The sequence below is a fragment of the Rhinolophus sinicus genome, linkage group LG09 (assembly GCF_036562045.2).
Source record: "Rhinolophus sinicus isolate RSC01 linkage group LG09, ASM3656204v1, whole genome shotgun sequence".
NCBI classification, from domain to species: Eukaryota; Metazoa; Chordata; class Mammalia; order Chiroptera; family Rhinolophidae; genus Rhinolophus; species Rhinolophus sinicus.
Genome location: NC_133758.1, coordinates 34,156,722 through 34,179,851, shown reverse-complemented (window position 1 = coordinate 34,179,851; position 23,130 = coordinate 34,156,722). Strand labels below are relative to the sequence as shown.

General features: G+C 35.3%; 1 protein-coding gene across 2 annotated transcripts in view; it reads right to left on the bottom strand.

Annotated features, from left to right (window-relative positions):
- Nucleotides 1-22,559, bottom strand: part of DSC3 (desmocollin 3) — a 46,886-nt gene extending 24,327 nt beyond the window's left edge. Inside the window, exons 1-7 of one of the 2 annotated variants that reach the window (XM_019741195.2) lie at nucleotides 22,025-22,559; nucleotides 12,275-12,359; nucleotides 10,350-10,549; nucleotides 8,775-8,894; nucleotides 4,948-5,103; nucleotides 3,587-3,731; nucleotides 456-622 (exon numbers count right to left, since the gene is read on the bottom strand). In XM_019741195.2, coding sequence (XP_019596754.2) covers nucleotides 456-622; nucleotides 3,587-3,731; nucleotides 4,948-5,103; nucleotides 8,775-8,894; nucleotides 10,350-10,549; nucleotides 12,275-12,359; nucleotides 22,025-22,090 — 939 coding nt within the window. In that variant the 5' untranslated portion in view covers nucleotides 22,091-22,559. The remainder of the gene's footprint in view (nucleotides 1-455; nucleotides 623-3,586; nucleotides 3,732-4,947; nucleotides 5,104-8,774; nucleotides 8,895-10,349; nucleotides 10,550-12,274; nucleotides 12,360-22,024) is intronic. The other variant, XM_074340199.1, reaches the window with a different exon arrangement.
- Nucleotides 22,560-23,130: the final 571 nt, after the last annotated feature.

Sequence of the window (23,130 nt, the reverse complement as noted above, 5' to 3'; positions counted from 1 at the left end):
TGTAGTAATGCATAAACCTTACCTCAACTAATCCTTTCCTGATAAAAAGACACTTATCTATAATAACTGGATAGGGATGAGGTTGTGATCTACGCTTGTAAAACAAATAAAAAAATTTGTCCTACATGAGAACTGAGCTGGAACCAACTAGCCACACAAGAAATAAAATAATATTCAATAATAACAACTTTCATAAGAAATACTTTTTGTTTCTACTCCTAAATACCAATCACTATGTATTTCTATCACTTATGGTTTCTCTTACATGAAGAAGTAGAAGTAATATTTAAAAAAACACACAACAGGTAACATATCCAGGGATTCTTATTATGTTATGCCTAAATAAAATAAAATTAGAAACTTCTAATCCAAAGCATAGCAAATTACAGTAATTAGAGGAGAAAGGGAAGCCTCAACCCCCAGTACAATGATATTTTACAGAGTGTGAAAGCTACCTCTCTGTCCAAATACTGAGAGACTACGGTGATAACGCCTGTGCTGGGATGCACGGAAAAGAGTCCAGGTGATCTTGGTGTCTGCTTCAAAATGCTGTACTTCAGGCGCGTATGCATCGTATCTGGTTCATCTCTGTCCGTGGCACAAACCACTCCCACTGTAGCACCTACATGTTTAAGAAAAAAGAGTCTTTAATTTACAGAATTGTTAAATATGTTTAGAAGTATCTACACTTTTCAAATTTTAACAATAATGGTGGAAACCTATTTTAAAATGTATTTCTTACTAGAGGTATTGTATCTTTAGAAAATACTGATAAAAATGATTTCAAATTTATAACATAAAATACTATGAAATTGAGAACCAAGGTATATTTTTACTTGGCTCACAGTTCAAAATGTTTGATAGTAGATTACTAAAAGTTTATTTAAATGGCATTCAAGAATAATTTCAATAAACATTCCTACACAATTGCAACAACAAACCTAGCTGGAGAGATAAACCATGTCTCCTGAGTAAATCAGATATTTTAAAATTAAACTTTTGATTAATAGCTAAATCAAGACTGATCTGGGATATAATTGCATACATGGTTAAGTTGACCTTTCATGACCCAGTCTCCTTTCTACGATGTTTTTGCTTTTTGGTAGTCCGATTTGTCTTGTTCTTTTCTACCAGCTTAGTATCCACACCCCCTCTTCCCTCAGTCCCACTTAATTTTCAGGAAGGGATTTTATTATATTTACCATCTAGGGAGAATTTAAGCCAACTGTTTCTTCAGTTAGAGCTATTAATATTTGTCACCTGTATGGAATGTAAGACTATTGTCCTGGTAAATGATTTCCCATATTGAATACCTACAGGTGTATTTACAGTGTAAGAATAGTGTTCCAATGTCCATGAAAATGCAATGCATAGATCCACTTTGCTTATAGCATTATATGTAAGGCTGACCTGAGACAACACATAGACACATACAAATATATATATATATATATATATACACACACACACACACACACACACATACATACATATACATATGTATATATACATATTCATATACATATATACATATTCATTGAAATATTGTATTTGAAGGAAATAAAAGTCTAGTGAAACTTTTAACACAAAGATATATTAGTTTTAAATGATTTTGTCACTATAAAATATCCTTAAATATGTATGTGTGTATATATGCATGTAAATAAACATACTTAGCATATCTCTATATTTTTATATTTATATTTATAATACATACTATACATAGTAGAGAATTTCCCATTACATACTTATAATTAATGACAAGATTTCTGCAGTGGATCAATATGAAGCCATGAAATATTAATCTTTTTACCATAAGAAAGTAAATTTTATTCGTCTATGTTTCCATAGGAAAAAAATAATTATAATCTTTGTAAGACATAACGTTTTCTTCCTGAAAAGTTACTGACACTCAGGAAGACACAAACACAATTTTAATTCTCTGGATACAGAATTGCTTCACTTATAACACAAAATCTTCCTAAAATCTTGAAAATTCCTTTCCATGAGTGTTATACTTCAGTATTAGTTGAGCATCCTTTATCCAAACTCTCTGCATGTGAGTTAATACAAACTCAAGAGCACCTATTAGTTAAGAGTTTCACAGCCATAATTGGTCTGAAATTACCCATGTGACATCCTTAAAGTACCCTGAGCTAATCTGCATCCAAGTGTTTGTCCTTAATTCTTCCCTGTTAATACTGAAGAGAACAGAATCCTCAAGAAAGAGTTTGAAATCAATCATCCCTCTTTGAAAAAAGAAAAATGTAACAGTCATAGACTTGTGATGCTGAAAACATTATAGGTCATCTTATGTAATTAACTCATTTTACAGGTCGGAGAACTCAAAGGGACTTCCCTGAGTTCCCACAGTGAGTTAATAACAGACTCTGAATCAAAAACTAGGTTTCGTAAACTCCAAACCAACGATATTTATTTTTGTAATTGTACCATGTAATAAAGAGGTTAATATCTATGGCATCAAACTATCAAAGTAAAATATGAAGGGGAATAGCAAGTATAAAAATGCAGTGAAGATCTAAGTAACTAGAAGAAATCTTAAAAGACAAGTTAGCAAAGTCATCCTTTATGACTGAGTCCACGTTCTTTTAGCTTTATTTGAGTGGCTGTTCCCCACATTGCAAGTCTCAGCAGACTTCATGAATGCCACATTTAAAAGCCAACTAAACTGAAACATTTGGTTGTCTACATGTGAAAGTAAGTGTTTAGGATGGAGAGCATGTGATCTAAGTTTTTCTAAAATTATTCCAGCATTCTTTTAAAATTAGAAGCAGTACAGTAGATTTAAAAGAAGAAAAAGAAATAAGAGCTTTACACAACTGTATCTTTAGTGGATGTCATTCAACACCTCCCTAAATAAAACCTAATAAAAATATCTATATTGATTTTAGTTTTACTGTACACTCTTCCCTGCATATTGTCTACTTGAGGTGAGAAAATTGATAAATCCACATAACGATAAAATGAAATTAAGTGTATAAACCAAATATGGTACAAAGTTTGAATAAATTATCTGCCTTTGTAACCAATTGGTATCATATTGACAACACCACAAAGTCCTTTAATAGCCCCTAACTTACACGTCATTTGGATTTGATGGGATGAAAAGTACTCTGGTAAATAGATACTGGTCCAATATCATCTCAGGATGATCTGACTTTGATATAAAAAACTCAATGTCTTAAAAAATGTACACATATATATTTAACATAATACATTTTACTGTTAAAAATTGTCTCACCATAAAGTCAGAAAGGAAAAAGTCATTCAAGTCTAATATGGATATATTTAATTAAATGAAAGACCTGAATTTCTGTATCTCAAAAAGGAACTTTAATACAATTAAAAAGCAACAATACACTGAGAAAATATGTGCAATGTGACAAGTTAATATCCTTAATATATAAAGAACAAATTTAGGTAGATTAAAAAAAATAGTTAAGAAAAAGATAAACCCCAAGGAAAATAAGAATAAAGAAAATAAACATACATTTCATACAATGAAAACTACAAATGGCCAAAGAAAATATGCACAAAATAGTTCAATACAAAAATGTTGTCTTACCAAGTCTACTACTTTCTGAAACTTCAAAATTATAAGTTTCTTCTGTGAAAATAGGGTGGTTGTCATTTTCATCCTCCACTCTGATGGGTAGTGGAAGCGGTAAGTCTACTGAATATCCATCTTCAGTTGATGCATAAGCAATCAACTGAAAAACAGAAAAAAAGCAAGTTCAATAGGCCATTAATATAAGATCCTAGCAAGAGAGAATACTATGCTTTATCTACCACCTTCCTTGCAAATCCTGTCAATAAGAAATGACTTAAAATTTTCTATTCCGTGTTTTTTTAGTCATCAAATGGAGATACAGTAAAGAGTATCCAGTGTTTGGTAGAAATGGCTATACTTCAAATAAAACTTCAGAGTACAGTGAAGTCAGAGACAACTCTGTCAATTAGATTGAGGAATTAAATGTGAACGTATAGACTAAGATTATATTCCTTATTCTCTCTATAATCAGAAAGTTTTGGGGGGAGAACATCAAACTCACTGTAATGGGAAAAATCTCTACTATATCATCTAAATAAAGCAATGATTCCCAATCTTGGAACTACAAAGCACTTTTACTGTTTTACCAAATAGAGGACACATTTGAAGGGTTTTTCTAACAAAACATATTTACCAATTTCTGCATTGCTAATTAATTAAAGGCAATGGAATGCCAAGTAGAATGTATTTCTATTCAGCATATGATTATAACATACAGTTGATAATTTTCTAACCGAAAGCTAAGAAATATCACGTGGTGGACATCAGTCACATTTGCTTACCCAGCATCTCTTCCTTCTTCTAGAAGGAGACTGCTTCTTTATGGGAAATCACTGTCCCTGCACCACAGGGATGACCACATGACCCCACCGCATTTACCATATTACACTGAAAATTGTCTGAGTTATTTCCCACTGACAGTAAGCACATCCATCTCAGAATGCTAGTTTACTAACCCTTGATCTCCCACTTTTACCTCCTTATCTAGTTCTCAGATATGATCAGAGAATCATACTTGTGGAAAGAAGACCAAAAAAAGTAGTTAGAGGAGAAGAGGGAAGATTGTGTCCATGTCCTGGAGAGAGGAATTGTATCATGACCAGAGAGAGCGAGAGTATCTCATAAGCAAAAACAACTCCTGGAAACTTACTGGAATTTACATTCAAATACAGTTAAACTCTTTGCTTCATTTCAAGTGTACCTAACAGAAGTTGAGATAAAGAGCAGACCAAGTATTCCAAAATATTGCATAATCTACTTCTTTTGACTTTAAGATAGCCTCTAAGAAGAGAGTGCAAGAAGACAAGAAAGAGTTAAGTATCAGAAAAAAACATGGTTTAATCATTTCAAGTCATGTATATTAATAAAACTCCTACATCAAAAATATCATATTCTTCACGATCCACAGGCCGAGTACAATACAGATTTCCAGTGCTTTTTTCAATGAAAAACAAATTTAAAGGTTCTTGGTCAACTCCACGGCCACTTATTGAATAGAAAACTGTATAGTTCTGTGCTGCATCAGATTGAACCTAAAAGGAAAAAAAAAATACGTAAAAAACTTAAATTCCATTAAAATGCTAGTTTTAAAAAACGCAGCTTATGTGTTTATAATTTTCTTTTAAAGAGATGACTTAATAAAATAATAATCACATGTCACTTCACCAATACACAAAACAGTTTAACAAACATTTGACAAAAGATTTTTGCAACTGCTCAAATTTAATACAATGTTCAATATAAACAGTAACCAAAGAAAATTGAATGAAAAACAATAAGGCATAATTTACTATCTAGTGATTTGGCAAAGACAGAAAAGAACAATAATACCCATTGTTGGCAGGAATGAGGCAAACAGGGACTCTCATATATGGTGAAGAGAATGTTGATTGGAATGTTTCTTAGGGAGGGGAACGGACAAAAATTAAAAGAATGAGCTATGAGAATAAACAGGGAAGATTCTTCTTGGTGGAGGAAACAAGAAGTGTAAATGGACCAGACTAGTGTATTCTCCAGGCTGGAGTATTCAAGGAGCAGCAAGAAGGCCACAGTGGTTGAGAGAACTGGGGGAAAGGAGTGGGAGATAAAGAAGAATGCAGTAATAGAGGCAACATCAGGTAAGTAATCCCAAGGATATTGGCTTTTCCTTGGAGGACAGATGGGGAGACACTGGATAATTTAGACAAGACTAATATTACCTGATTTATATATTTTAAACATAATACTTGGTGTTTTGTTGAGACTAGACTTGGATGGGTGGGTGAGGGAAGAAACAGGAAGACCATTTAGAAAGTTACTGCAAGAATTTAGGGAAGAGTGATAGTTTGTTAGACTAGCATGGTCGCAGTAGGGGGGGTGAGAAGTGGTGGTTAGATTCTGGATATAATTTCAAGACATAACCAACAGGATTTGTCAATGGGTTGGATGTGTGGTGCGAAGATAGAAGTTGAAGATGACACTATCTCAGAGGATGTACCCTTAATATCTCCTCTGCCCATCTTCTTTAGTATGAGAATTTATGGTTGAACATAGGGTTGCCCTGAAGAAAGACAGTTCCCTGCCTTTCTTGCAATTAGGTATGGCCACATGAAAAGGTAAGGTCAAAGGGATGTGAATAAAAATTACACATGGGAGATCCAAACTGTGCTTTAGAAGGTGAAAGAGCTTGTCCTTTAATTTGGACACAGCCATGAGCCATCTTGAACCTGCAAGGATGGCCAAGCAAAAAAAAATAAAAATAGAGAAGCATGGGTCCTTAGTGTTTTCTCAAATTAGAATCTCTTTACCAGGTCACATTTTTACATGAGGGGAATAAAGCTCTACCATGCTTTAAGCCACTATAATTTGAGATCTTGGTAAAATGCAGTTATACCAGTATCCTATAATAATACAAGAATTAATGTTTAACTGAAAACAATAGATGGATATGGTAAATTGGGGCACAATATCTATTTCATCCTCCTTTCACTATGCCTTCTCAGAGTGTAGATGCTGGAAAGAGTCAACCAAAACCTCTCTGTTTTCCAGTCTCTTGAAACCAAGGTTCTGGATTTAAATACAGACAATCAAGTGTGCTTGCATGAGACTTGGAAGCCATAAATGAAGTAGAGGTCTCATTTTCACTGTTTCTGCTATTTTTGCTGGCATCATAGTTTAGATGCTTTTTTTTTTTCTTTCCCTTCCCTCCCTCTCCCTCCTCTCCTCTCCCCTCCCCTCTCCTCTCCTTTCCTTTCCTTTCTTTTAGCAGCAGAACTTCCAGTCGTTTTGCACAAGCTTAGTGGATGTTGAGAGATAGGGTATGGATCTATCTTTTTGCTGACTGGAGCAATTAAGATGTCCTGAAGCTGTATTTGGACAAGCAGCTTCCTGACTGTGGTGATTTCTTGACCATGGCAATGGCACTTTGGCTCTAGAATTAGTGGCTTCCCCAATCGTGGAGAAAGCAGCGCGCCCCTTGGTTGTGGATTCTGAGGTGTAGCTTGGGGTTCATTACTGAAAATTTAACCTAAAGTTTTTTTCCTCAAACTTCCCAATAATTCTATAAACTGTTAGTACACTATAGTAAATCCCTATCTGTTAATTATAACAGAAATATGCTCTCTACAACTAAAGTCTTACCAAACAGACTCTAATGCCAACAACTTTCAGTTGGGGCTGCCATTAACTGAGATGGGAGGGTGTTTTTAGGAGAAAACCCAAACATTCGAATGGTATGTCTGTTGAAATGTCTATTAAACTTCCATGTGGATATATCAATTAGGCAATTTGGGCTGGAAATATGAAGTTTTAAGTCTCCAGTGTATAAATAATACTTAAAGCTAGATTAGATGAGATCACAGAGAGGGTGAATATTAACAACAACAAAAACAAAAAAACAAAAAAAAAAACACACAAGACAAGTTTCATGGACTGAGCCCTGGAAATCCACAAAGTTTAGAGATTGGGCTGGTAGGGCATGGAGCTAGGTGAGACGGAGAGCAGGGAAGCACTAACAAAACATACTAAGTGGAAAACTAGGTGAACGGTGTCCTAGAAGGCAAGTGAAGAAAGTATTTCCAGGAGGAGAGAGAGGTCAACTATATCAAATGTACGTCTTTATGTCAAAGAAATGAAAACTCAGAGGCAGTGACTGGTTTAGCAATCCAAAGGCTAAAATTACCTATGACCGGTATAACTTTCAAAATCAGAAAGCATTTCTTAAAATGCCTCTTCCGTGCTTAAAGTACAATAATCAAAAAGAAGAAATAAGAGTCTAGCATTGGATAAAATAATAAGTGTAAGAGACCCTGGAGGATAGTTAAAAATGTAAACAAATAACACACAGGTCACACTATTGGTATAAAACATCAACCACAGTAATAGAAATTTAAGGAGAAAAGGCAAGCTCCATGCCACAGCCTTACTTCAATAATTGTTTTCATTGTGTATATTCCATTTAGATCTTTAGGAAAGGTAAACCTGACCCTGCTTAAAAACTTCTTGTTTTTAGGGAAAAGTTAAACTTCCCAGCAGAACACACATGTTCCATTATGATTTGACCCCAACCTGCTTCTTCTGCCTCACCTCCCGGCTCCACAGCCATCAGACCTGGGATCCCAGACTATGCGACCCAGGGCTCCTCTAAAGAGCCTTGCTCGCTTTCACCTCCACACCTCCATCTTCTCCACAACTGTTTACTTGCACAACACTTTCTCATCCTTCAGAACTTAGCTCAGAGGTCTCCTCCTCTAAGCTTTTTCTTGTTTTCTATTCCATTTCACTTCAGGACCTGGTGCTTATCCCATGGATTCTCAGATCACCCCAAACCATCTCTGCGCTCATCCCTCAGCATTGTAATCATTTGTTGCTTCTACCTCCCTCATTGGGCTAAGAAACTACATGAGAGCAAGCACCATAACTAAATTTATTTCTAGCTTCAGTACTTAGAGCAGGGCCTTCCACAGGATATTACTATATCCTGCTCAGTAACTAGCTGCTAAATGAATGAATAAACTAATAAAGATCACTGAATGGCTAGAGAGTCTTTCTCATATTATTATTATTAGTTTTTTAGTGATTTTTCTCATTTTTCTCACTTTTATTACATTTCATGAATATCTTCAATCAAATCTGTTATTTTAAAATATTTGAAGAGTTATTAAACCTAAACAAAACAGACTCTTGGAATTAAAATACTCCCAATCAAAAGGAATTTAAAACCTACTTGTTGAAGAAACAAAGGGAAAGGGCCCAAGGAATTCTCTTGCATTGAACAGGGAATAGGTGCCCATCTCCTCTTGGAACGCCTGAGAACAGTTTCTTTAGTGTGTCTTTTACTCAGTACCTGAATTTAAAGAAAGAAATTTAAATGAACAAAAGCATCAAAGCTTACTTTCCTGTAAGGTAGTGGACAGCCCATAAACCTAACGCCTCTCTGGAGGTTCAGTCTCAGGAATTTCCATACTGAAGCTAAAGACCAGATAATAAGGTCTTTTTATATTAGAAGGGTAAGAAAGAATGTAGCCAGATTCTAAAGGTTTCATAAACTAGAGAACTCCTTTTGTATACGTACCTTTCTAACACTGATCATACTTTCAGGTTAGGAAGGTCATCACTGTAACTTTAGTTCTTCTTGTTCTGTCCCAAGTAGAGATGAAGAACACATTCTCTTTGTAACAACCTATAGACAGCATTTACTTGTTCTTTCTGCTAAAACCTCATACTCTCAGACAAACCAGAGCAAGCAAATGCACATTCTTCACTGTCTTAACACTCTATCTGCAGTGTCCAATATGCTAGCCCTAGCCATACGTGACTGCTTACATTTAAATTGATAAGAATTAAATAAAATATAAAAATTCCATCCTTCAGTTATAACTAGCCACATGTCAAGGGCTCAGTTGCCATTAATACTGGGCTACCATATCAGACAGTGCAGATTATAGAACCTGTCCATTATTGCAGAAAGTTCTATTGGATTTTGTTGTGATTTCCATCTCATTTCATGGTGTAGCAAGGAAGACATTTTATTTCCTGAGAATTAGTTAATAAATTGTATTGACCTCTTATTAGAGTGCTAAACAGTCATTTAAATTAACTTTATCATTAAAACACTTAACATTGATCTCGTCTAAACCTTTCATCATTTCTGTGACTACTTTTATACCATATTCCTCATGCTGTGCAATTTAGAACAGCAGTGAATAATTCACTGAGTGATGGTCAATACCGTGACAGTACATAATCTTATTCCTACTAATGCCTACTCCGAGATTTCCATCCTATTTTAACATCACAATCACTGTGGCATTTGAAATCAACTTCTTATTCACTGGGAACTACTGCTCTTAACATGAATTTAACATACACCTATTGACAATGGGTCAGGGATTACTGAGGCTATAAGCACAAAGGAGATCAATGCATGCCCTCAAATGACTGCAGATAAATTGTTTGCACTAATAAAAAAAATTCTGAATGCTGTAATAGAGGGGAAACCACACTGACACTCACACACAAATCAAATTGTTAGACTTCTGTGGTGGAAAAAGCCCTCACAGAGGAGGTGTAATTGCAATTTAACTAAGGCAAAACCAAAGCCAGTTTTAGCCCTCGTTGAGAAAGAGACAGGAAAGGCGGTGGGGGGTGGGAAGGAAAAGCAAACATAAATGAAGGAAAAATAAGAAAAAAAGGAGAGGAGGGGAAAAAAAAAAATATCCTTTGGTCCTCTGCAACTTTTAATGAAAATATTTAAATAAAAAGAAAAACATGCCTGAAAATATCAATGTACTTTGAATACCTTCGTCTGATGGTCCAGGAACACTGTAATCTCTTTTTGGATCTGTTTCTTCATGTCAGAAAGCCATATGGTGAATGATCTTTTCTCATCAGACAACACAATAGTGCTGGCTGTGTACACCGACCCATCATCTAGAACTCTGAAATCAGGGTCGCTTGACTGGATGAGATCTGCTGACCTGAGGCACTCTTTCAAATTAACTGTAAGTAAAAATTTTCATGTTGTAAAGTGAAACACTTGGGGGGGAATAAAACCTTAAAATAATTTATACAATCTTCTTCAAAATCATGAAGTAAAATGAGATAAATCAACCACTTTGCCTTTACCAAATATCTTAACCAGTCTCTTAACTTGTATTTTTTTAAAAAAAAAAAAAAAGATAATTTTCTTTCAGTTAAAAAACAGCAATTCCTTGATTGTATACCTGTATTAAATAAGGTGCTTTAAAGCTTTATATGTTTCTAAAAGACTTATGAAAATGATCTTCCTATATAGGTGTGTATATTGCAATCATGACAAAGCTGAGCCATACACCCTACACCCACACACACACCTGAAGAAACAAACAGAAAATTTTCCTTAATATAGTTTGAGTCTTTTAAGATACACCTGTCTTCAGCCAGAAGTTACACGGGTCCAAAGAGCAATGCAGATGTATGAGTTAGGCAAATAGTCAAATAAGTAAAATTTATCTTCGAATTCTTCCCACTGGCACGCTTCTGTTACACTCCCTCCTAACAACCCTCCCCCCACCGGGCCCACAGTTTTCTTTGTGTTCCTAGCTTCCCAGAACTCTCCACTAAAAGGCTACATGGGGTCTGCTTTCCCTGGAAATTTTGCCCTGTAGTAAAAGGTAATGAAATATAAACATCCATATAAGTGTTTTGATACTTAATATCAAAAGTATCAAATCCATCCCCTTCTTCAACTATCTGCCTTAACAGAAACCAAACTGATAAATTAATACTCACTTAAGTAATAACCTCTCAACGGATTCATATGTCACCCACATATAGTGTTGTTGTTTTTTTAACTTTTTAACTTTTAAAAAATTTTCAATTACAGTTGACATTCAATATTAAATTACTAGTTTCAGGTGTACAGCATAGTGGTTAATTCCAAGTATAGTGTTTTCCCTTTAATCCTAATTTGTCACAGGTGGAAATATTTAGTCAAAAAGAAGTGAATGTTTTTAAGAGTGATTTATCTCATCTTTACATTTTTAGCAGAATGATAACCGCTAATCTATTTCCCTAGAGGAACACCCCTGACCTCTCTTTACACTTCCTTTTTTCTCCACATAGGAATTAAAGTGACATTTACTTAATAAAATTAAACGAGTCACTATAACCAGAAATGCTACACTTTGTTGAAAAAATTAATTTTCTATCTCTGGGACAAGCTATATATCTTTTTAAAACATGACGCTTTGTACCACATGGAAAGTCCACCTGGGCAGAGCATACTTACTGTTGGAAAAGTTAAAGTTTCCCTACTTTCTCAGTATGCAAATGGTAGATTCAGTTCTGTTTTGAATGGAATGGCTCACCCTATTATGTTCACCAATGCAACCATTGCATCAATAAAAATACTGCTGTGATTCTCTCAGCTCTTTATCTATAGCTCTCTAAAGCTTGAATCCCAGGGCAATGAAAGGGTTATGTTCTACATGTAATTCTTTATGTAATTTTTAAACCCTTAAGGCATGAATGACTATAAAAGCATGGCTTAGAACATTTACACTAGAATCAACCACAGAATACAACGGAGTTATAAAGAACAGAAACATATAGTTAAATTATCTTGAATTGTATCAAATTATAAATAGATTCAGATTAATTTCAAAATGCAAAAGTTAGATAACGTGCTTTTTCCACTGTAGGCAAACTAAATTTCTGTTTTAAAACAGTTTTGAAACTCCTCACCTCTGCCGACCATTTTGTCTGCCTCTAGTTTAGAAGGCATATTAAATACCACCTTTTTGCAGGCTTCACAAGCAAAACTGAAGACCTAGGAAAAAAAAAAAAGGTCAAATCAATACAGCACAAAATAAAAAACAAAGTTTTAGTTATGCAAGATAAATAAATCCTAGAGATTTGTATAGCATAGTGCTTACAGTTAACAATACTATATTGTATACTTCAAGTTTTTGCTGAGAGAGTAAATATTATGTTAAGTGTCCTTATCACAAGAAAATAATAAATTAAGGAGGGTGGAAGGAAACTTTTGGAGGTAACAAATATGTTTATGGCATAGATTGTGGTGATGATTTCACAGACATACACTTACCTCCACTCATCAAGCTATATACATTAAATATGTACAACTTTTTGTATGTCATTCTTACCTGAATAAAGTGGTTGTTAAAAAAAGAATAACAACAAAACCACATGATCATCTCAATAGATGCAAAACAAGCAATTGACAAAATTCAACACCCACTTATGATTAAAAACTCTCAATAACTAGGAATAGAAGGAAATTGCTCAACATGATAAAGGGCAAAAACTTATGGAAAACTTACAACTAACATCACATTTAATGGAGAAAGCCTGCTGTCCTCTGACATGAGGAACAAGACAACGATGTCCACTCTCACCACTTTTAGGCAACACTGTATGGAGCTTCTAGCCAGGGCAATTACACAAATTAATAATAATAATAATAATGAAATTAAAGGTGTCCAGTTTGGGAAGAAAGAAGTAAAACTGTTTCTATTTACAGATGATATGATTGTGTATATAGAAAATTCTAAGAAATCCACTACAAAGAAATCAAAACTAATAAAGGAGTTCAGGAAGGATGCAGATTCAAGGTCATCAACATACAAAAATCACTTGCATTCCTGTTCACTAGCAATAAAAAAATCTAAAAACAAAATTAAGCAAACAATGTCCTTTAAAGTAAATATCCCATCATCATGCATCAGAAAACATATTCCCAAAATTCACCTACAAATTCAATTCAACCTCCATTAAAATGAACAGCTTCAACAAAGTTGAAGGGAAAGAAATAGTCTCTTCAACAAATGGTGCTGAGACAATTTGATAACATCATGCAAAAAAATAAATGAATTTGGACCCTCTACCCCATACCATACATAAAAATTAACTCAAAAAGGATCACAAACCTAAACGTAAGAACTAAAGCTATTTAGAGGGAAACTGAAGAGTAATTTTTCATGATCTTGGCTTAGGCAATAATTTCTTAGCTATAACACCCAAAGCACAAATGATGAAAGAAAATTTGATAAATAGAGCTTAATCAAAATTAAAAACTGTTGCTCTTCAAAAAAATACCACAAAGAAAGTGAAAATTAAACCCACAGAATGAGAGGAAACATTTTGAAATCACGTAACAATAAAGGACTTCTACCAAAATATATAAAGAACTCTTACAACTCAATAATGAAAAGACAACACAAAAAAATAGGCAAAGAATTTAAACAGACATTATCCAAAGAAGGTATGCAAATAGCCAATAAGCAGATGAAACAATGCCCGATATCGTTAGGCATTAAGGAAATGCAAACCTAAATCACAATGATACACTTACTAGGATGGCTACGTAAGCAAGACAGGAGTAACAATCATTGAGATGAGGTAGAAAACCTGGAACTCTTATTCATTGCCGGTGGAAATGTAAAATGGTACAGCGACTTTGAAACAGTTTGGCAGTTTCTTAAAAGCTACACATAAACATAACATATGATCCAGTAATTCCACTCTTACCCAAAAGAAATTAAAACCTATGACCATATAAAAACTTCTACATGAATATTCACAGCAACATTTTTCACTACAATCAAAAAGAGGATACAATTAACATGCCCATCAACTGTTGACTAGATCAACAATTATTCAGCTGCTTAAAAAAAAAAAAAAAAAAAAAAAAAAGCAATGCATAACCTTAAAAAACCCCTTAGGTCCAGTGAAAGAAACCAGACACAAAATGGTACATGGTGTATGATTTTATTTATATAAAATGTCCAAAGAAGAGAAATATATAGAAAGAGTAAATTACTTGCCTAGGGCTGGGGGGTAGGAATGGGGAATGGTTGTAAATGAGTATGAGGTTTCTTTTTAAAGTGATGGAAATGTTTTAAAATTAGATTGTGGTGATGATTGTATATTCTGTAAGTTTGCTGAAACTTATTGAATTCTACATTTAACATGGGTGAGTTTTATGATACATAAATTATGCCTTAATAAAGCTATTTAAAACAAAAAAAAGATGTATTGTCACTGATATAAAAATTATTCTTTCCACACCCACCTCTACAAATTGACAGTGAGAGGCTCTTTCAAATTTACAAATTCATGTAAGTAATTTCAGCAAAATAAATTGAATAACCATAAAGAAGTACTTCACTTCTGATAATAATCAAATATAAATCAGATTTCTTCACAAAATTAAAAGATTTTAAGTCAGGCTATATATGTGTGTGTGTGTGTGTGTGTGTGTGTGTGTGTGTGTGTGTGGTATAATCAAAATTCTTAACTAATCTGTGTTCAAAATGTTATTGCATTTCTGTAACATCTATCTTATCCTTGCTTGAATTAGTTAAGAAAATAACTCAAAAATCTGAACATGTGGGGTCAACATACAATAGTGTTGTTTCATTTAAATACAAGCCAAAAAAATGATTTTCAGAAAGTCATAATCAGATTGCTGTGACAATGAAGTAAAAAGATGTTTGCCTTAAAAAAAACAACGATGTTATATATGCTCAATTGCATATTGTTCCTAAGAATATAGTTGTTATCTTGCAGTGAAAAATGGTGTTATTCAATAATATACCCATTGGTCCAAATATATTTTAACTCCATAGTTGGTATTTTTGAATATCAAAAGAAAGTCATGTTCAACATATTTTAATCACAAATTTTTAAAAAATATTTGTTACTCTGAAATATTTAAATCAAATAAATATAATAAATGCTCATGTATCCATTCAGATGTTTCAAAAATTAACATTTTGCAATTTTTGCTTCATTTTTTCTAATTCAAATTTACCGATGTGCTAGAGTCCTATGCTCGTTTTCATTTCCATCTCTCTTCTCTAGGCAATAGTTTCTTCTAAGTTGATGTTTCTACTTCCTCTGTAAGTTTTCATAATTTCATCATATATATATATATATATATATATATATATATAGCGTATGCACATGCCCATAAAATTACAAGCTAATATTGTGTGTAGTATGTGTCTATGTGCATACTTTTGCAACTGACTTTTTTCACTCACAATATGTTTAAAATTTTTCCAAGAACATACCAGTTTATTTTGATCATTTCCCTAAGGTGGTAATTTATTATCTTGTTTTCCATTTTTTCTATCACAAATGATATCACAATGAATAGCCTTGCAGGTACAAGATATCCTGATATATACCCCCAGATTATTAGATCTCTCTATTCCTCAAATTCTTTACTACAATTGCTTCTACAGGACATTAAAATTTTTGCCGATCTTATGGTTGTTGCTTTAATTTGCATTTCCTTAATTTCTACTGACACTGAGCATCATTTACTTGCCATTTATCTTCTGCAAATTGTGTATTCCTATCCTTTAATCATTTCCATATTAAGGTTATCTTTTTTTAAATTACAGTACTTTTTACTTATAGGTTTATGTAGGTTGCCTTTTCACTCTTTTTTGTGGTATCTTTTGATAAACAGTACCTCAGTTTTAAAGCAGTCAAATTTACTAATCATTTCTTCTACCTTATAATTTTATGTATTAATAACTCCTCTTCTAACCTTTCATTATATAGTATCCAATATTTTCTTCTAAACGTTGTAAAATACTTCCAACTTTTAAATCTCTTACCATCTGGAATGTATTTTGTGTGTGATTCACTACAGCTGTCAACTCTTATATTTGCCTTATGGATAGCCAATTGATCCAGAACCATCACTGAATAACTCTTCTTTTCTTAACTAATGATAATGCCATATTCATCATAGGCATGGCTCCCACAAATACAGAATCTACTTCTGGGCTCTCTGCACTATTTCATCAGTACACGTGTTTATCTCTACATCAGTACTACATAGCTTTAATTCATATAGTTTTAATTAAAATAACTTTATTATAAATCTTGGTATTTGTTATGGTGATCCCTATCCCTATTATCTTCCTTTAAAGTGTCTTTGCTTTTTTTAGCTTTCTATTCTTTCACAATTTTTTTTTATGATCAGCTGATCAATTCTATGAAGAATCCTTTTAGATTTTTTTTTTATCCAGGAAAGTTGTTTACTTTTATTAGTACTAGTAGTTTGTCAAGAAAGTGTTGGATCTCCCTTGTAACTAATCCTATAGCAAGCAAAATGGCAATTCAATATTTTACCTTATTTCTAAGCTTGTGAAGACCTTCAGTAGAACGCCGAATAAAAACAGCTATAGTGAACATTGTAGATTTATTTCTAACTTTAAAGAGTGCTTTTACCTTTTCACCATTAATTTTGAGTCTTTTTCTTTCATTCATACATTCATTCATTTTTAAGTATGCTTCACTATGTTGACAAAGTTCATTCCCTTATGTTCCTAGTTTGCTCAGAATTTTTTATCACAATAAATATAATTTCCCCCTTATTTTGAAAAGAACATATAGGTTTTCTCTCTGAATATACTATATATGCATATGTATGTATACATATACACATATACACAACAATAATAAATTTTCTAATGTAAAACCATCTTTCCATACCTAGCATAAACATTACAGGACATGATAATTTTTTAATACATTATTGGTTTTGTTTGCTGCTATTTATTTTAGTATTTCAAATATATGTCCATAAGTGAAGTCAAGTTACTTCTTTTCAACTTCATACAATCCTCATAAAATGAGTTAAGAAGAGTTCCAGTTTTTTCTGTTCTTTGAAACAATGTACATGAGGTACAAATTATCTGTTCCATATAATTATGGAAGAATTCACCTATCACAAGTCTGGGCCTGATGGATGTGAAGGTGTGTGCATGGAGACACTTGGCTTCTAATTCAATGTCTTTAATGGTTACAAGTCTATTTAGACTTTCTATACCTCCTCAAGTCAATGTTGGTAATTAGTATTTTGTAGGAAATTGCACATTTTGTCTGTGTTTTCAAATTAATTGGAATAATCTATTAATATTATTATGTTTTTTTAAACATCTGTCCTCTTGGTGACTGTGTCTCCTTTTTTTCCTTAACATTGTTTTATCTGTGCCTTCTCTATTTTTTACTTGCTCAATCATAGCAGGGTTTCTCTATACGTTCAAAGAGTAACTTTTGGTTTTGTTCATCCTTTCTATTGCTTATTTCTTGTTTTAACATGTTTTTCATAAAATATAAATGAAAAAGACTATATACAGCATATATGAGTATTTTAAGAAATAATAAAATGAAAACTAGAGTTCTCACCATTTAAGTAATAAAACATTACTGTTATTTTCAAACCTCTCCCCAATTGTATTTCCTTCCATCCCTCAACCCCTAAAACTTGGGTAACAACTAAAGGCTGATTTTTGTGTTGTTTGTTTCCCTGCCTTTGCTTATTTTACCCCATATATTGGTGCATATCTATCTATCTATCTATCTACCCCTAAAGGAGATACAGATTTATTTTGCCAATTTTTGGCTTTTAAATACAGAGAGTGCCAAAAAAAATGTATACATATTTTAAGAAAGGAAAAAACTGTATTAATTATAATACTCATAACAAAAGATGACTACAAGACACATTTGACTTCTGCAATTACTAGAGGTGCTCAAAGTGGTTACCATCAGAGTCCAGACACTTCTGATTATGGTGAACTACTGTTTGAGCATGGATGACAACATTTAAAATGTGTATACATTTTATTGGTACCCCCGGTATGTGCAGTCATATACTTGCTGTATGCAACTGGATTTCTTTGCTTAAATTATGCTTGTGAAATTTATTCACGCTAAGTATACAGCAGTAGTTTATTTTCATTGCTGTATCATTGGAAAGAATTTGCAATTAATTCATTGACATAATTTTTGAAAGAGATGATATTCATAAATAGATTTCAGTTATGTCATGCTTCTTGAAACTAAATTTAATGTCATACTATATTTGTGGCGATTGGATATATTAATGAAAATAAAGTAAAAAATGTAAAGTCACCATTAAATTAGTAACGATGAACTAGTAACCTTTAAATGTATTTTTAAAATAATTTATATAGAAGAGTGCCCAATAAAAATTGCAATATGCAAAGACTTAAAAAATTGATGAATTATGGAATGAATATTTGAGCTATTAAAAAAATCTGTTTTAATGGAGAATCATCCAAGGCAACTTTAAATATTTGATTTATGAAACCTAGAGTTGCAAGCAGCTTTAAATTAAAATATAACAAAGTAAGTTTTTAAAATTGATAATAGAAATCATTGTCCACTCTATTCTGGAAAAATAAACTGCTTTGTTTTATTTTAAAGTACAATCCATTTTTTATTAAATGTATGATAAGCTTACATACAACTAATTGTATATATACGCTTATCATACAAATCATTAAATCCTGATAGAAAAATCTAATACCAAAAAGAGTGTGAAAACTAAAGGGGTTAATTGAGATTGTTTCACTTCTGTACATTGTTCAATTTTATAGTGAATACGTAATTGATAAGCTTTCTAAAATGACTCCCTTTTTCAATGAAGGAAAAAAGAAGCTAAGTAACTGAAATTAATGGAATGTCTGAAAAATAACAAGGATCCTCTTGACTAAGCATAATAGTTAAGGATTTTAAATTTGTCATTTTTCTTATGGACACTGCCTTCCGCAAAATAGAAATATTTCCTTTCAAATTCTTATCACTTTAAAGGTAAATTGTAAGATTTACCTCTCTGTATTTTCAATGCATAGATAATATGACTAAATTTCCTTCTCACCAAACTTTTTGTAACATGGGATTCTAGTTAAGTGAAATGTATGACGAATCACAAGTCACCACAGGTGTCACATATGGAATACCAACTACCAATAGGATTGCAACAGGACCCAAAAATGTGCATGGGCTTACATGTATTAAGTGATTCAGAAGGTGCTTTAGGATCTAGCTGTATCTCAATACGCACATCAACAATCTCCTTTTTAAAAGGTAACTGATAATGCACTTATCTAAATACATACTAAAACTTTGACTTCCTTAAGATCATGGTTTTAATACAAACTAGTTCTCATTTATAATACTTCCTTTATTTGCCTTAAACTTTTTTTCACTAATACCAAAGATAATCGGAATCATTACACTCATTTTTTTTTCAAGGAAAAAAAGTCTTCTTGGTAAAGGACTCACATTATTCTCGTTAATTAATGCTATAAAATCTGAAAAGGTAGCATGCCTGTTTGTCGATATAGGCTGCAGGTAGAATTCATATACTCCAAGGGGAAAAGTATGTTATGCTATAAAGGAAAACACTATTTTCATTCCTTTTAAAGAGCCCTTTTAGCCAAATGACAGATTAACTGTGTCCAAGTACATACCGTTTTTAACATATAATAGATAACATAATTCCCAAAGTGGATTTGATATGGAGAATAACATTAAACACATATTTAAAAGAATCTCATTATTTGTAACCACGCTGAAGACATCTGAGCAACTGAGCTAATGCAATTCAGTTTTCACCATCCCTAACAATTTTTGTAACATTAAGAGTTTTCCCCTCTCCTTTTTTTTTTCTTCTTTGTGTGTGTGTGTGTGTGTGTGTGTGTGTGTGTGTGTGTGTGTGTGTGTGTTGGGGGAGGGAGATCATTAGGAATCACAGCAGTTTAAAGTGCTGAGAATAGAGAGGTGGTGAAGGGGTGCAGATGCAGGAGAAGAAAAGTGCAAATGGAAAGAAAAATTGCTCAACCCACGGGACCGCTCAGTGGGAAGGGCTAACATGTTAAGTCTTAGTTTTGTACTACAGACTTGCCTTGAAGAGCTCTCACTTCAAACACAAACTTGTTTTCAAAAGATCCATTAAAGCATCTATAAAATGAAAACTGTGCTTCTAAAGTGTTACGCCATTCATATTAGGCTGAAAAGTTGGTAGTCGTAAGAATCAAAAGGAACTACAGACATAAGATGGCCAATAGAAGTCTTAATTTACCCACTGGGACAGAAATCGAAGGTGTTTGTAAACTGGGGATTGCAGATGAAAGGAATTATTCTATATACACTCTCCAGTATTCAAATCTCCAGGGATACCATTTAATCTAAACTGTAGGATTTTTTTAAATAATCCTAAACGAGTATCATATACTACGACCGGTGCTATCTCTAGATTTAGACAACCTTCTGGCTTTGCCACAACCCAACACCCTCTGTCATTAGGACAGCTCCCTGAATGCCACGCCCTACCCTCCAGCGAATATGGGAAAGCTTGTGAACACAAAACCTTTGTGGTTTCTTCTCCCTATTCTCCAGTCCCTTTCTCAGAGAACAGTTTTTATTCATAAAGTCATTTCATTAGCTCAAACATTTTGTTGGAACAGATGTATGGAAGGTCGTTGCGCTCTTTTGTACAATTCCTTGTCCATGAATCTATCTTAGGTCATAAGTATCAATCCAATACACAAAACTCACTGACTCAGAGAGGACAAAGCTTGGACTCACTCTCCCTCCTTGGAGGCGGAGGAACAGCAAGAATCCGCGTGGTCAGAGTAGACCTCCCGAATTAGGCGGGTCCTCTCGCCACTGAACGCCCATTCTTGGATGAGAGGATGTCGCGGGTCCGCGGCTCCTTTCCACTGCACTTTCCGAGTGCAACCGTCAGAGTTCCTGATTTTTCGCTTTCTGTCTCCCGAGTTTCCGAAAAATTGTCGCTAACTTGCTCTCCAGCTCGATTCCGTCCTGGGTCTCAGGTTTCCCGGGTACAGGAGACCCCCCAGGCTGGGCTCTGGGCTTGCGGCAGTCCTCCCGGGAGCCAAGGTAACACCCAACCCCACGCCTACCCCACCCCACCCCCCACCTTGACCCTATCCCCTCCGTCTCGTCACAACAGTCCCCTCACACCACCCACCCCACCCCAACCCCAGCCTTTATCCAGCCTTCCCACGCCCTCGCGCCCAGAGTGGCTCGCGGGGATGAGCGGTATGAGTGAGCTGCTGAATAACCTTTAGGGGAGGCAAAACCTGAAAGCGGTTTTTCAGAGGTAACTCCACACCGGGACCTAGAAGCACCACTTCAACCCCTCCACGCCCTAAACGTCCCCAGTCCAAGTCACCCTGGGGTGGGAGGTGGCCCCTTGAACCACATCTCAAGTCTATGTTTTGCTTACTCAAGGATCCTGAAATACCTGGCCAAATACTCTTCTTCCTCCTTCACCCAAACGCATCCTAAGTACCACCACCAGCCCCGGGAGCCAGGGGAGGCGTGCGAACCCCAGCCCCTGTTCACCGATGACCGCGCCCGCCAGAGCACAGTGACGCCGCGACTCAGAATTCAATCGAACTCGGCGTCCCAAACAAAAAAGTTCAGTCCCAGTCGTCCTTCCAAAGCTCGTTTTCTAACTATCCTCACGGCTCCGAGGCTGAATTTGGGCTTGTTCCTGCCTCCCAGATTAAGCTGCGCGGCGGACATCACCTTCTAGTCTGCTTTGCCCCTTACAGCTCCCCCCGCGGGGACCCACCCCCTTCCCCACCCCGGCTCCCGGTGGCTCCCACTCACCAGGAGCGTGAGCAGCAGCCTGCAGGGGGCTCCGCGCAGGGAACTCAGGGGCCCGGCGGTCGCCATCTGGGCGCCGGACGGGATGCCGAGATGCGAAACCCAGCGGAGGTGCGGTTCTCGCTGCTGCAAGTGTTTAAGTCGCCTTGGCCTCTCTCAAGCTTGCCTGCCTGGGAGCGTGTTCGCTTGTGAGACGGGATTGGACCCAGCAGACGCCGAGACGCCCCTCCTTGTTATTTCTCAAGTTTTATCACCGCGGGAGCCGCTGGGGAGCTGCCCGAGCCTGCCCCTCCGCTTCCCCAGGTCTGCGCTGGGCGCTTGCTCGCGGGAAAGCGGTCCCACGAGCCGGTCCCTGCCCGCTCTCCCACGCCCCTCGTCTGCCCCGCGGCGCTACCGCCCCGCCTTCCCTCGGCGCGATGCTCACAGCCTAGATCTTCTCCGGCGTCCCCAGAGCCGACGCTGCACCGCTCATTCCTACTGCAGAACCCAAATCCGCCTGCAGGGATCCCTGCCCCTACACGGGCGCTCCTAGGTAGCTGCCAGGAACGTTTTTGTGATTGGATCAGAGGATCCTCCCTTGAACTCCTGATGAAGTTCTGGGCAATGTCTCCTGCTATACAAAATATATGTATTCTTTCCAAATTTGACTAACATGATAAAATAAACGACGGAGGGAAAATTATCCCCAATGGCATGAAGAACTTGGCATTTGGTATACCGGAAACTCAAACCAACTAAAAGAAATGCTGCTGTCTGACAAGGTTTACAAACCCAAAGCGTAAGTGAATTACACTAGAAGCTTTCTTTACTGCCAATTTTGTAAGCTTATATGAACCGTCTAAGAAATAATTTGTTGTTCTTACATGTAAATTATTGATTTAGTAATTACATGGTGATTGTACTAAGATGCAACTTTTCAGTTTGGGGTAAAAGGAAAATCTACCACACAAAATCCTCTACTCTAACAGGAGGCTTATATGGTCAATAGCATTGTCAACTGAAAAAAGGTTTAACCTGTTATAGAGAATAAAAAGCATTTATTTCAGCAAAGGATTACAACCTGAGAGAAGCAGATTCAGCTACCGTGTTTCCCCGAAAATAAGACCTAG